The sequence below is a fragment of the Rattus norvegicus genome, chromosome 3 (assembly GCF_021556685.1).
Source record: "Rattus norvegicus strain SHRSP/BbbUtx chromosome 3, alternate assembly SHRSP_T2T, whole genome shotgun sequence".
Lineage (NCBI taxonomy): Eukaryota > Metazoa > Chordata > Mammalia > Rodentia > Muridae > Rattus > Rattus norvegicus.
The window spans coordinates 26,999,228-27,013,823 of record NC_141536.1 but is presented as its reverse complement, the minus strand read 5'-3'; the positions used below and the strand labels follow the sequence as shown (position 1 = coordinate 27,013,823).

General features: G+C 40.4%; 1 protein-coding gene across 1 annotated transcript in view; it reads right to left on the bottom strand.

The window, feature by feature from the left end:
• Kynu (kynureninase) overlaps positions 1 to 14,596 on the bottom strand; it is a 150,764-nt gene that overhangs the window by 134,290 nt on the left and 1,878 nt on the right. The window contains 1 exon segment of the mRNA NM_053902.3: positions 8,893 to 9,067. Within this exon segment, the coding sequence (NP_446354.2) occupies positions 8,893 to 9,061 (169 nt within the window). The 5' untranslated portion in view covers positions 9,062 to 9,067.

The window sequence follows — 14,596 nt, the reverse complement described above, 5'->3', positions numbered from 1 at the left end:
TTACAAATAGAAGTCTCAGTTTTCTAGCAGTCATACAGGAAGCTGGGTACTGTGCAACCTACGTAAAAGAAGTTCCTTGCATCTTCATCAAGACAAAACTTAAGACCAAAACTATCCTGTCAGTAGCAGGCATTTGCAAAAGATCAGATGGAGATGAGCTTCTGAACTCATGCTGTGCCCAAAGATCTGGTGCTAGTCTGTAAAATGGAACCCATGTATCTGACTACACAGATTTAATCACATCATAGACACCCACTAATCTGGTTTTATATGTTACTGAATAAAAGCTGTATCTGCATCTAGTCTACTATTGCTCAGAATGAAATGGGTGAACATCTTTTTATATTTCTGAGTGAATTAATACTAACACACACAATACAACCTTATTAGGCACAGTTAAATATTATTAGATTTCTTAATACCTTGTAGAAATTGCCTCAGTGTTTAATTATTGTTATATATGTAAATATAAATTTTATAATACAACTTGCTGAAATCCTGCTGTTCTGCTTATCTGTATGTAGACTTAGGGCTGCCTACTTGGGATTAGATAATCTAAGACATATAGGACCAGGACATTTACTGGATGATCGTGTCTTCTATGCATGACAGGGAAGTTCACCTATGAAACTTAAAAGTACAGTCAATTCAACAATACTGAACAGTGACATCACTTGGCACGCCAGAGTGAATGGTAAATCTCACCTGGCGTCACATCTAGGTAAAGAGCTATAGGTAAATCGTGGCTAGTAAGAGAGGACTTTTCTTTTTTTTTCTTTTTTCTTTTTGGTTTTGATTTTACTGTTTATTTTATTTATTTACATTTCAAATGTTATCCCCCTACCCAATTTCCCCTCCACAAACCCTTTTGTCATTCCCCTTCCTCACTGCTTCTATGAGGGAGCTCCCCTACCAACCTACCCACACACTCCTACCTCACTGCCCTAGCTTTTCCTTACATTGGGGCACTGAGTCTCCACAGGACCAAGGGCCTCCTCTCCCATTAATGCCAGATAAGGCCATCTTCTGCTACATAAACAACTGGAGCCATAGGTCCCTCCATATGTCCTCTTTTGTTTTTATGAGGATGCAAGGCTATGCCCATCCGAAGCCCTTGGGACTTGTTCTTAAAAGAGGAAGATTGGGAAAATTATGCTTCACTACCAGATTTACACTCACAACTGATATAATTTTGTGAATTTTGGAGTCTGTTAGTCTTTTTTTTTTTTTTTTTTTTTTGGAAATTGTGGGATGGGAGGCTCCTGAATAAAGGCTGTATTTTGAGGACTTTAAAGGATTTCCCTATATTGCTGAAAATAAGTTGCCCTTTAGGAAAAAGATTTATAACTGTGGTTGTTTTGATGGAAACCTTTGAATGGGAATGACTCGTGTAGTTCCATATATTTGAAAACTTGGTCCCAAATTTGTGAAACTGTTTGGAAAGGATTAGGAAGTGTGGCTCTGTTAGAGGAAGTGTGTCACTCTGGGTGGGCTTTGAGGTATATAGACTCACAACTTCCACTGTTTCTCTCTGTCTTGCGGTTTGTACATCGGCATGTGAGCTCTCAGCTCTTTGTTTGCTCCTCCATCATGAACTCTAACCTTCTGAAACCAGAAGCCAAAGTAAATGCTTTCTTTCATAAGCTGCCTTCATCATGGTGCTTTACCTCAGTAATAGAAATGTAATTAGGACAATGCCCGAAGGAGAAAGTAGACCTTGTCACCACACTCGGGTGAAACCCTGAACTTTCGATAACTACATTTTCATGTCCAACCCTCTGTCATAATGAAGTGTAAGGCATGGACTGTGTGGTGACAGGATGCAATAACTAGAAAGAACCATAAACGTTCCTCAAGAAATATCCATCTGAGCTGTTGAGCTTGTCCCACAGGCCCATCTCCTGAAAGTTGGCAAAGACTGCCTTTAGCAGTTCACATTATCATAGGACTGGGGGTTTTATGAGCAGAATATGTGAGGACAGAAAACAAAACCACTGTGGATTCTTCTTAACTGAAAAATGTATGTGTCTATCTCACAACCTCCCTAGTCTTTTTCCTTAAGCACATCCATAATCAAAGACATCCGTGGTTCCCCTTCTCCCTTTGTGATCACTGGTTTAGGTTTTGATTCTTGAGAAATCACTGTAAATTCCAGTTTTCAACCTTTCAATGACATCTACAAAAATACATCTCCACTATCACTCCAATGATTTGACTAAAGTTAAGCCTATTAAATAAAACCTTAACTATAGGAATACAAGGCTGGATTCAGGGTCTGTGTGGCAGAAGCTGGTAAGCGCTCTAATTTCACTAAGTGCCTCTCTACATACATTATATGTTTCCTAGACCAATGTCAACCATTAAGAGCATCACCAACTCAGCATAAATATTTTTATTGTGTCCATAATAATATCTCAGAAAATGTTTTTAAAGCCTATTTACTTTGAAAAATTCTACTGGAAACCTATAGAAAACTTATATCTAATTTAGAAAAAGAAATCCATAGGCTGTGGTTGTAGTTTTTACCTTGAAGAACTTTAAAATTTAATTTTTAGGTTATCTTACACAGTAATATATGTCATGCCAATGTGTGGGCATCTTTCCACATAGATACCGGTGTTCTTTGTTCCCACTGGTTTCTACTTTGCTCTCTTCTTTGCCTTCTGCTTCCCTCTGACTACTCGTCTTTCTTCCCACACACTGTCCTGTAGAGCAATTTTAATCCCCCAACATGGCTACTCTGGATGAAATACAGACACACCCCTAGCTCACACTTTTAATCCCCCTGGCTGGAATACAGATACACCCTCCGTACACACCTTCAATCCTAAACACTGGAGGTAAAGTTAGCCTGTAGAAGGAAGCACCCATGATTGAAAGTGATGTGTAATTGAGAGGTTGATAAAGGGACAAATTAGAGAAACATATAACAGAATAGAATCCGCCCAGCTCTCAATACGACACAGAGAAAGGAGAGGCTGCGTAGAAGAGAGCCGTGTTAGAGAGAGAGGGGGCAGCTTTACCAAGACAGTTGCGCAGAGCCAGGTTGGAGAGAATAGGTTAGACGCATGTGAAGACAGAATGAGTCAGGGAACGAGGAGCCTGAAGATTAGAGCATACTAAGAAAGTTAGTATGAGGCCAAGCAGAGCAATTTAGCCAGAAGCTAAAAGAAGCCAGTTTGAATCAGTCAACATGGAGAGTTTTGAGGCAGAACAGCTGAGCTGACCAAGCAGCCAGAGTTCAGAGAGAGCTACAAAGGTTGAGTTTGTTATTCAGCAGTAAGTCTGAGAGGCTGAAAACATTATAGGCCAGGGAAGACTGTACAGAGGCTAGAAGTTTTCAGGACTAGGCCTGGGTTAGAACACTGAGGCAGTAAGCCTCGGAGAAGACAATTATAACAGGTGAATAAAAAATATACTTGCATAGTCCTTCTGCTGCTTTTACGTATTCCATTGGCCTATTTCCCCTCCCTTAAAACCTCCTTCTCTTTTTTAGCATTGCATTCTGAATCTACATAGAGGAGAGAACATGTGGTATTTGTGCTCCCATGTATAATTATTTTAGTTAACAATAGGTTATTTCCTGGGAATGTGACTGTTTCATAGTTCTTTATGGCTGCATATCATCACATTACATGGAACGCATTTTCCTATCCATTCCTGTGTTGGTAGATATGAAACGCTGGCTCAGTTTCCTGGACATCGTGAATGGCACAATAAATAAACAAAACCACGTGAGAAAGAGTGGCAGAACAGAGTAGCACGGTAGTTGTGACTTTGATTTTGAACATCCTCCACAGGGGCTGGAGAGATGGCTCAGTGGTTAAGAGCACTGACTGCTCTTCCAAAGGTCCTGAGTTCAATTCCCAGCAACCACACGGTGGCTCACAACCATCTGTAATGGGATCTGATGTCCTCTTCTGGTGTGTCTGAAGACAGCGACAGTGGACTCACAGACATGAACATCCTCCACTCTCACCTCACTGTCCTGCATCTGCTTCCATTCTTCTTTCTTCTTCTTCTTCTTCTTCTTCTTCTTCTTCTTCTTCTTCTTCTTCTTCTTCTTCTTCTTCTTCTTCCTTCTTCTTCTTCTTCTTCTTCTTCTTCTTCTTCTTCTTCTTCTTCTTCTTCTTCTTCTTCTTCTTCTTCTTCTTCTTCTTCTTCTTCTTCTTCTTCTTCTTCTTCTTCTTCTTCTTCTTCTTCTTCTTCTTTCTTCTTCTTCTTCTTCTTCTTCTTCTTCTTCTTCTTCTTCTTCTTCTTCTTCTTTTTTAGTAATTCTTTTTTTTCATGAACCATTTTTAATTGGATATTTTTATTTACATTTCAAATGTTATCCTCTTTCCTTGTTTCCTGTCCATAAACCCCCTATCCTACATCCCCCCCACACTTCTATGAGGGTGTTCCCACCATCACCCACCCACCTTTTCCCACCTCCCTGCCCTGACATTCCCCTATAGGGCATCAAGCCTTGGTAGGACCAAGGGCTTCTCCTCCCATTGATGCCCAACAAGGCCCTCCTCTGCTATATATACAGCTGGAGCCATGGGTCTGTCCATGTGCACTCTTTGGTTGGCGGTTTAGTCCCTGGGAGCTCTGGTTGGTTGGTATTGTTGTTCTTACGGGGTTGCAAATCCCTTCAGCTCCTTCAGTCCTTTCTCTAACTCCTCCAATGGGGACCCCGTTCTCAGTTCAATGGTTGGCTGCGAGTGTTCACCTCTGTATTTGTCAGGATCTGGCAGAGCCTCTCAGGAGATAGCTATATCAGGCTCCTGTTGGCATGCACTTCTTGGCATCAGCAATATTGTCTTGGTTTGGTGGCTGTATGTATATGGGCTGGATCCCCAGATGGGGTAGTCTCTGGATGGCCATTCCTTCAGTCTCTGTTCCACCCTTTGTCTCCATATTTCCTCCTGTGAATATTTTTGTCCCCCCTTCTAAAAAGGGCTGAAGCATCTGCACTTTGGTCATCCTTCTTGAGCTTCATGTGGTCTGTGGATTGTATCTTGGGTAATTCAAGCTTTAGGGGTTAATATCCACTTGTCAGTGAGTGAATAGTATGTGTGGTGTTTTGTTTTGTTTTTTGTTTGTTTGTTTGTGTGTTTTGTTTTGTTTTGTTTTTTGTGATTGGGTTACCTCATTCAGGATATTTTCTAGTTCCATCCATTTGCCTATGAATTTTATGAAGTCATTGTTTTTGATAGCTGAGTAGTGCTCCATTGTGTAAATGTACCACATTTTCTGTATTCATTCCTCTGTTGAAGGACATCTGGATTCTACTTACATTTTTAACTGTAGCAAACAAAAGTTTCTTTTTCCCTGCATCCTTGCCAGTATTTGCTGTTATTTGACTTTCCCTCTTTCTTCCTTCCTTCCTTTCTTTCTTTCCTTGTTTCTTTCTTTCTTTCTTTCTTTGTTTCTTTCTTTCTTCCTTTCTTCCTTCCTTCCTTTCTTCCCTTTTTTCTTCCTTTATTTCTTTTTTCTGTTTTTGTGTTTGCTTTGATATTAGCCATTCTATCTGGGGTGATATGGAATTTCAAGACATTTTTTATTTTTAATTTCATAATGGCCAAGAATGTTGAATACTTTTCAAGTCTTTGATCATTTTTATTTCTTCTTTCAATAAATGTCTGTTCAGTTCATTAGCTCAGAATACATATATTATATATCATATACTATATATATATCATTTTATATGTATATACACACATGATACACACATATATATCATGTATATATGATTCATATTATATATGATATATATAATAAGATATATATATAATATCTATCAATTAAAAGCAATCTGCTTAGTAAATATAAGCATTGTCACTCTTTTCAGATTTGGAATATGTCATGAATACCATATGGCGCATAAAAGATGCCAAACTGCAAAAGCATCTCTTATAAACTCTCATAAAGAGCAATGCTAGTGGAACTATAGAACTCAATGTAAATTATATTACAGAGCAACAGTAACAAAGCCAGCAAGGTACTGGAACATGAACAGACATGCAAACCAGAAGATAAGGGACCCAGAAAAAAATCTAACATCTAATTTTTGACAAGGGATGTCAAGGGGTATCATATATGTGAACACATTTGATATATATCAAATGTGTGTGTGTTTGTTCATAAAACATATATAAGCCATGATTTGAGAGGAGATCTAGGGGCACAGGAAGAACCAGAATTTGGAAAGGGGTAAAAATAGTGTAAACCAGTGGACTAATATATGAAATCCTCAATAAAAAAAAACAAAAAGCATAATTAAGGAAGGATTGACTTTACTAAATCGGGCTGGACATGTAGGATTTCTGTATGCCTTTTTACATTTGTAGGTTCTAAAGCTGAAGTCTTATCTCCCAGATTGCAGAGTGATCTACACAAAATGCATCAAAATAGACGCAAAACTTAGAAACTGTTTGGGGGAAAGCATAGGGCAAATACTTCAAGGCAAGAACACAGGCAAGGAATGGAGACAAACTGGGAAAAGCCTTGGTGACTACGCCTCAGATGGATATTGATGTCTAGGGTGTATAAAAGGTTGCAAAAGTTAAACATCCAAGTCATATACAGTAGGTCAGTAAGTGCAGTGTTTTCTTATGACTCTAAAGTACACACTATCAGAGTTGGGAGTGGTGGCATACTCCTGAAACCCCAGCATTTGGGAGGCTTGAGGACAACTGCCAGTTTGTAGCTAGGCAGGGCTACAGAGTAAGATTTGTAAAAAAACAAAAAGGGAAAATTCTACTGTTGGGCATCCTGTTGTCTTCACTTTTCTAAGCCTTGTTAATTTGCCTTTGTTTTTCTTTCCTTAGCATTTCAAGTTCTTTGTGTTTTATTTTAGTCATTCAGAGTTGCTTGCTAGGCCACTGCTTTGTGCTCTTGGCATATTGATCTACCAGAGCAATATCTCAGAACAGAACATCTTATGCTGTGCATGATTTTCCTTATTATAGGCCTCCTCATATTAGATATACTTCCAAGCACACTGTAAGTCACTACTTACTTCCCTCGGTTATTCTGAGGAAAGTGAATCAGATATAGAAAATGATGAAGAAATGATGGCTGAATGGGTGACTCCTTAGAGAAAATCACATGCATAATGAGAAGTCAAGAATGGAGGTGGAATAGGTCCACTTGCAGTATGCTATCCCTGATTCATCTAACATAGGTGACAGTGGCCTCAGACTAAGGCTCTGATTCAATGATTCTGGGACTAGAACTTAGAAATGGAATTTCTAGTAAAGTCCCAGTTCATCCTCAGGCTACTGGTGAGGAAACCATGCTTTGTTGTGGTGAACTAAAATGTTTACCATCGGATAATCTATTTATTAGAACAAATTTATGGGATGAATTTATTGTCCCTCTTTTTATTTCCTTTAAGAATTGGCAATGAGTTAACCAAGCAAGTCTGCTGGACTGAAACAGAAAGCATGTGTTATTCTTAGAGTAGGGACAGTGGTATCAACTCTTAAAGGATTATCTATGCAATGCTGGTTTTTAAAAGGAGCGTTTATTTTGAAAATTAAACTATTTTTAAAAATTATATGTATGTTTGAATACAGGTGCCCACATAGGCCAGAGGTCTTGAAGTCCCCTGGTGCTAGAATTATTGGCAATTGTGAATCATCTGATATGGGTGCTGGGAATTGAACTCTGACCTGAAAGAGTAGTACATGTTCCTGATCACTGAGCAAAAATCTTTCTGGCCCAGAAATTTCTACTTGTAACATATAGGAAAGCAATATGCTAAAATCCACACAACAAAATTTAGCATCTGATCTATTTTTAAGTATACATTCTGAGGCAAGTAAATTCATCCTGGGACACCTGGTTTGCACTCCTCTTTCTTCTTTCCAGAATTATGTTTGATGCTAGATATAGCAGTCACACACGTATCCTCTAGGATCCTCTAGGTGTCACATTTCGCTGGGGGGGGGGGGGTTTCAAACAGTGTAAGACAAATGAGGGTATGTGACTCAATCCTATCCTGAAATAGTGTGAATGGAGTTATCAGGTTCTGAGTATTTGAAATTGAGGGAAAAAAATAAAGGAAGTTGAATTGTATAAATTGTGTGAAACTGACTCTGTAATTCAGTCCAGACAACCTTGTTGTCTTTTCACTGATGGGAAGCAAGGAGCTCAACATAAGAAACATATATATATATATATATACATATATATATATATATATACACACATATATACACACACACATATATATACACACATATATATATACACACATATATATACACACACTATACACACACACACACACACACACACACACACACACACACACATACATATTCCTGTGCTACCTATGTTTAAAAGTAGGAGTTTTCCCCAAACAGAAATGTTCAGGTCATTTTGTCATATTAGACATGCAAGGTGGGTTTCCTGTACCTCTTACACCTATATGCCTTTCCTTATATAAAGATAGCTATTCCCATGATAGGCCTCCTAATAGTCCCAGCCGCCAATGCATTAGCTTCCAGACAAGCACCAGGCTATCATCAATGAGATGCCACAAATAAGAGATGTTCTAATACTGCTTTGAAAAGAATTGCTTTGTGCTTTAAGTGCCGAGAACAAGTAAACGCCTCCGCGAATACTTTTCAATCAGCTGCCGTATTGTTCAGAGAAGTAGACGACAGCGTAAACACCCAGTGAGCATTATATTCAGAGAAGGATAGGAAACATAAAGAACACGAGGCTCAGGTAGGTGGATGGGTTTATAGGGGAGCACCGGGGGCCTGCGGTTTGCTCAGAAACAATTGTAGCAGCTCTATTATGTAACGGAACAATGGTTGTCAAAGAATTATGAGAGTCACATGCTTTAGCAGAAATTACTAAACTGATTTATAAAACCTTTCCTAGTATTCTTACTTGAAGGCAGGTCCCGCATTTTGGGGATATAAAAACAGTCCTTAAAACGCTTCAGTTTATCTTCCTCATCCAAGCGGAGAGCCACCCTCTCATCGGTTGGGTCACAATTGAGTTCAGCCGCGATGCGCCGCACTGCATCAACTGGTAGCTCAAGAGGCGAGGGCTCCATCAGAAACTGTTATCGAAGAAGGAAGCAAACGTTGAAATAATGTAGCCGTCATCATTTTTTCCCCTGCAGAATGTTATCCCTTTACAGAGTGCACCATGATTTTAAACTAAGATTCTCATTTTTTTTTCCTTGAAACTCCAGAAAAACAATAGAATCACAGTCAGGAGTGGTGGTGCACCCTTGTAAATCAGGAAGTGGAAGGCTGAGGGCGGAAAATTACTGAGAGACAGGCACAGCCTGGGCTACATAGCGAATGTCACACTAGGATGCCTGGAGTTAGGGCACCAAGAGCAAAGGTCCTTTCTACAGAGCCTGAAATGCTAAATTCTGGTCCTGTGACCCAGGTGATGGAAGGGATACTATATCATGGAAGGAATACTAGAACTACTTGCCTTAAACCTCATCCTGAGATTTTGTTATACATAAAGCGAAGAAAATCGTAGTAACTTAGAGACGTTTGAAAATCCTGGGCTCACTGTGCTCCCACAATAGGGAGGCAGAGGCAAATCTCTGTGAGTTTGAGGTCAGTCTTGATGGCATACAGATGGCCAGGTCGGCCAGGGATGTGTACTGATGCCTTGGCTAAATAAACAGTGCTAAGACTGAAGTGTTTTTGTTGTTAATACTATTGCTTTTTTATTGTGTGTGTGTTGTTTGCTTTTGGGTGTGTGTGGCATACGTATGTATGTATGCATGCATGCATGTGTATAAGTATGTTTGTACGCATGCATGCATGCATTTCTGTGTGTTTATGGGTTGTAAGTCTGTGTGGATTTGGAAGCTGAAGGTCCATGTTGGTCTTGCCCTTATACTCAGTTGTACATTCCGCACACAAGTGCTCTCACTGAACCCGGAGCTCACCGGTAGCCTAGGGTTCTTGCCAGTGAGCTCCACGGATCTTCCAGTCTCCATCCTCTCTCCTACTGGGGTCACAAACGCATGTTGCTGCACCTATATCTTTCTCCGGGTGCTGGAGTTCTAGAATCAGGTTCTTATGCTTTTATAGAAAATGGTTTCCAGACTGAACCATCTCCATTACTCTCCTCACTCCATTATTTTTTAATGTTAGGATTAATTATTATTTTGTGTATACGACTGCCTGCCTGGCTGTATGTTTATGTATCAGGTATGTGCAGCATCCACAGAAGCCAGAAGAGGGCATCCCTGGAACTTGATTTACAGACAGTTGTGAGCCACATAGGTGCTAGGTACCAAAGCCAGGTTCTATGGAAGTAAACAAGTACTTAGTCTCCGAGCCCTCATCACGGTCTGATCTGAGAAAACAGACTACAGATTTATTTTCGTTTAATTCTGTTTGGTTAACTTACTCAGTTGTGATGATGAAGATTTTTCTTTTAAAGTGCAAACACTTAGTTCTCTATGTAACATTATAACTTAACACTTAACACTTAAAACTTGAACCTTAGTGCATATGCAAACGACAGCGATGTGCCGGCAGCTCCCTCTGAATCATCTCTCCCTCTATATGATACCTGAGCAATCCAGACAGCTGATCCTTCTTGACTACTTCAGAGGAAGCATGACCCTGGGTTGGTTCTTGAAGCCACGTTCTACTGTTTCATAATCATCTAGAATTCTACTGTTTTGGAACACACGCATAACCTTTCTGAAGGGCATTAATATATAATTTATAGTTTGAATTTTGCATCATTATTTAGTGAGGCATCATGTGGTTGCTGGGAATTGAACTCAGGCCCTCTTTAAGGCAGACAATGCTCTTAAGCATTGAGCCATTTCACCAGCATCTCAAGAATTAGTATAGTATGTATGTAGTATGTATAGGGCCACCTACATGCCAAAGAACATGTGTGGACTCCAGAAGAAAACTGCTGGGAATCAGTTTTCTCTTTGCACTGTGGGTCTGAGTATTGAATTCGGGTCATCAGGTCATGCTGCAATCAGTTTTACCAGTTGAACTATCTATCACATTGACCTGACGAGGGAGGTTCAATTACATTTTAACCCCATTCCCTTGTTGTTTCCCTCATTTACCTTTGCCCTATATTTTATGCTTTGGAGATGAAGTGAGAGAGGTGTTAACGATAACCAGACCTCCTTAGACTTTACTTGATTTACACATGGCAGTTCTGTTTATCTTCAACTACTCGTTCCTGTGCGTAAGCTTTTGAGACATATACCTGTCCCTTCATGTGGCTTCTGACACTGGTGGAAGGGGTGGATATAAGCTGTATGTGTCAATTCTCAGACAGCTTACGTTTTGGGAAAAACTGGAGAGTAAACACTATAGTGAATATTGTAGATAGTTTTAAAGACGAGAGGACAGAATAACGAGGTGCAGCTGAGCTTTTGGTGATCAACTCAACCTCATTGGGTCATGTGCATTTGTCTTGGTGAAGATCTGAAACTTGAAGGAAGATGATAGTGTCTGAAAGGTCTAGGGCAGGAAAAGACCTTGGCCTGCTCAGCTAATACGTACTCGAATAGAGTGAGGTTGGCCGGGGGCCGATATTAGTCATTAAGGACTTCGGTGACCGAGGCGCTTTGAGATACTTGTTGAAGAGAATGGGCGTTTCTTTGGCACAGAGGGTTTTGTGCGAAGCAATGATATGTACACTTGTGTATAATGAGAATCAGTGTGTACTGTGAAGAATTATGAGAATTTAACAGGATGCTGCAGAGCTGGCTAAGTAAGCGAAAGTGTTTGCTTTCTAAGTTTTTCAACCTGAGTTTGATTCTTAGAACCCAAGTGAAAAAACGTAGCAGTCCAGCAGTTAGATGGGAGGTGGCAGCCGGAGAACTGCTCAGAATTCCCTGGGACAACTAGCCTAGAGCATGAGCATGACAGAAAGAAGAAAACCCGTGCCTCAACAACTTGAAAGGAGAGAACGAACTCCCAGAAGTTTTCCTCTGACCTCCGGACATGTACCATAGCACATAAATTCCTGCACTGATGTAAACAAATCACACACACCCACCCCCCCACCCCACCCCACCCCACACACACTATTGCTAACACTAGGAATAAAGAAAATGTCAAAATGTTAAGGGATTCAAAAAAGAGAAGAAGTGTGAGTCCATGGTCCATTTGGTAATGAAAACATAGAAAGGGTGGGCATGATTTCTACCTAGAAAACATCCAATGCCATAGGTACTGGACATCTAGGGGATGCTGCTGCTACTGCAGTCACCCAAGTCTGCAATGTGGAGTGTGTGTGATGTTTGCTATCACAGTGCACTCAGCTGAATCTAGGATGGGCGCTGTCATGGAAGAGGCTTTCAAGTTGCTCTTTACCTTCAGTCCTCCCTCTTCTATTCAGCCCCAGTGAGAACACGGTGTTAAACGACAGCTGAGATCACCATGCTCTCTGTATCTGATCATACTGCTACCACGTGTCTTTCTCACAAGACTGTCTATCTCTGTGAATTTTCTCCCTCTATATTCTTTCCCTAAAACACGCTGCTTTTATCCCACTATGTTCAGATCCCAGGAACTATTCACTGTTTTAAATCAAGGCTACATTGTTGTACAGGTCTGTCATGTAATCTCTGCTAAAAGCCTTCTTTCTTCCTTTAAGCATCAGAAACCTTTATAAGCATACATCTTATAATAATGAATACATCCTGTCTGGTACTATGTTTATTTGGGTATATGTGTGGATAAAAAAGATAGAGTATGCTTTCTATGCCTGCAACTTGATTTAAATTGGCTGGTATTGGGTACCATCTGATGTAGGAAACAGAGATGACTGTGTCTTTCCCTTGGCTTCATCACTTGCATTCTCACATTTGGTTAGACCTTGCCTGGATATTTTACCATGCATTGCTGCCTCTGAGTGATTTGTTGAACTCTATTGTGGCAGTGGGTATAGCATTAAGCTGAGCATAAGACCGAATTCTTCCAAGAATTTGAACCGTGTTAGACATTGATTGACTCAGGTAGAAACAGGATCATGAATTTCAAAGAATCAGAGAGAAGCTATGAAATACTGGGGCTCAAGAGCATCTGGTCACAAGAGAGTAATTTTTTTAGTTTTATAGTAGAACAGAAGTATTGATTATTTCAGCCTGGAAATTGATTCCAACTGCAAGTGTCACTGAGCTATTGGAACTGAACAGTGAAGATTCCTTACAAATATAGGTTCACACTGGGTTGAGAGTCACAGAACCTCGGCAGAGAGTGAACTCTGTGAAAAACTCCTGGAGCCTGTTGAGGGCTGTTCCTAAACATCCTGCGGTGTTCTTTGGCCTGGCTATGAGGCGTGTCCCTACCACAGTGAATTCTTGCCAGCTTGGCTTAAAGTCTATTCTCTTGGTGCTGCAACGTGTTTAACCTCACACGATAGTTACACCACTGCTATAAACAGCATTGCTTGTGTAGGCTTTTCCTTACATTGAGATGACAGCTGAGGAGAAGTAGCCAAACAGCTCAGTGAATTGTGAAAGACGGACAGTCACCTGCTGCTAGGCAAACGCATCCTGCCTCAGTCTGATCAAGGTGCACGCAATTAGAGAAACGCTTGCAGTGAAACTCAGAGTCAAGAGTTTGCCTTAGGTTTGGGATGTTACTTGAAGAGCTGACACGCTACTATTTCTTGGGGAATAAGTACATTCTGAATGGGAGCATTTTAATTCCTAGATTATTTCATTGCTATGTTGCAAGCTGCCTTCCATTATCCTTACAGGAGCATTTGTTAACACTGCACAGGCTTCTGAGGCCACATTTCCACGTCCCTCTCATTCCTGCGATCTGGGAAAGACTGGTATAATACTCACAAATGGAACTAGGAATATTTGCTTCTGCCTATAATCTCAGCACTAGGGAGACTGAGGCAAGAGCATTTCCTTGGTTTTCAACATCACCCTGGGTTAGAGTGAGCTCCAGATCAGCTTGTACTACGTAATAGAGTTCTGTCTTAAACAACGGCAGCAGCAACAACCATCTAAAAATAGTCTTCCTGGTTACTTACACCTGTTTTAGCATACAACAAAGCAATATGAGAAAGCCACACGTAATGGTTTATATGAGCATATGAAGAGACTTATGTTCTGAATGTGAAAAATGGTAGTTATTCCTCCCCTAATCCCACAAATGTTTATTGAGCATATATGATGACTCAGGCATATAGCTCTCGAAAAGTAAAATAATGCTTCTGATTTCATGGTGAAGCATGTGAACAATGTGCATCACGTTGGGCATGGTGACACATTTCTTTCATCCCAGTAATTGTACTGGGCAAGAGACTGACGCATTGTGAGTCTTGACTGCGTATCAAGACCCTATCCCAAAACGAACAAACAAGAAACATGTTAGTGTGTTTGCATCAACAGTTAGTTCATCCTTGTAAGAATACTGAGGAGTTAGGGTTACTTACCTTGGAGGCCAATGACTGCACAACACATTCAATGGGCTCTGAGGCCGAGGTAAAGTTTACAGTCAAGTGTGTCTGAGAGCCCAGAGCAAACTGGGCCTCTTTTATGAAGGAAGGTGTGTAGTCAGACCCACAGAGAAAAACCCCCTGCTCAGAGGGAGAAAACCCCCAGCTCACAGGGAGA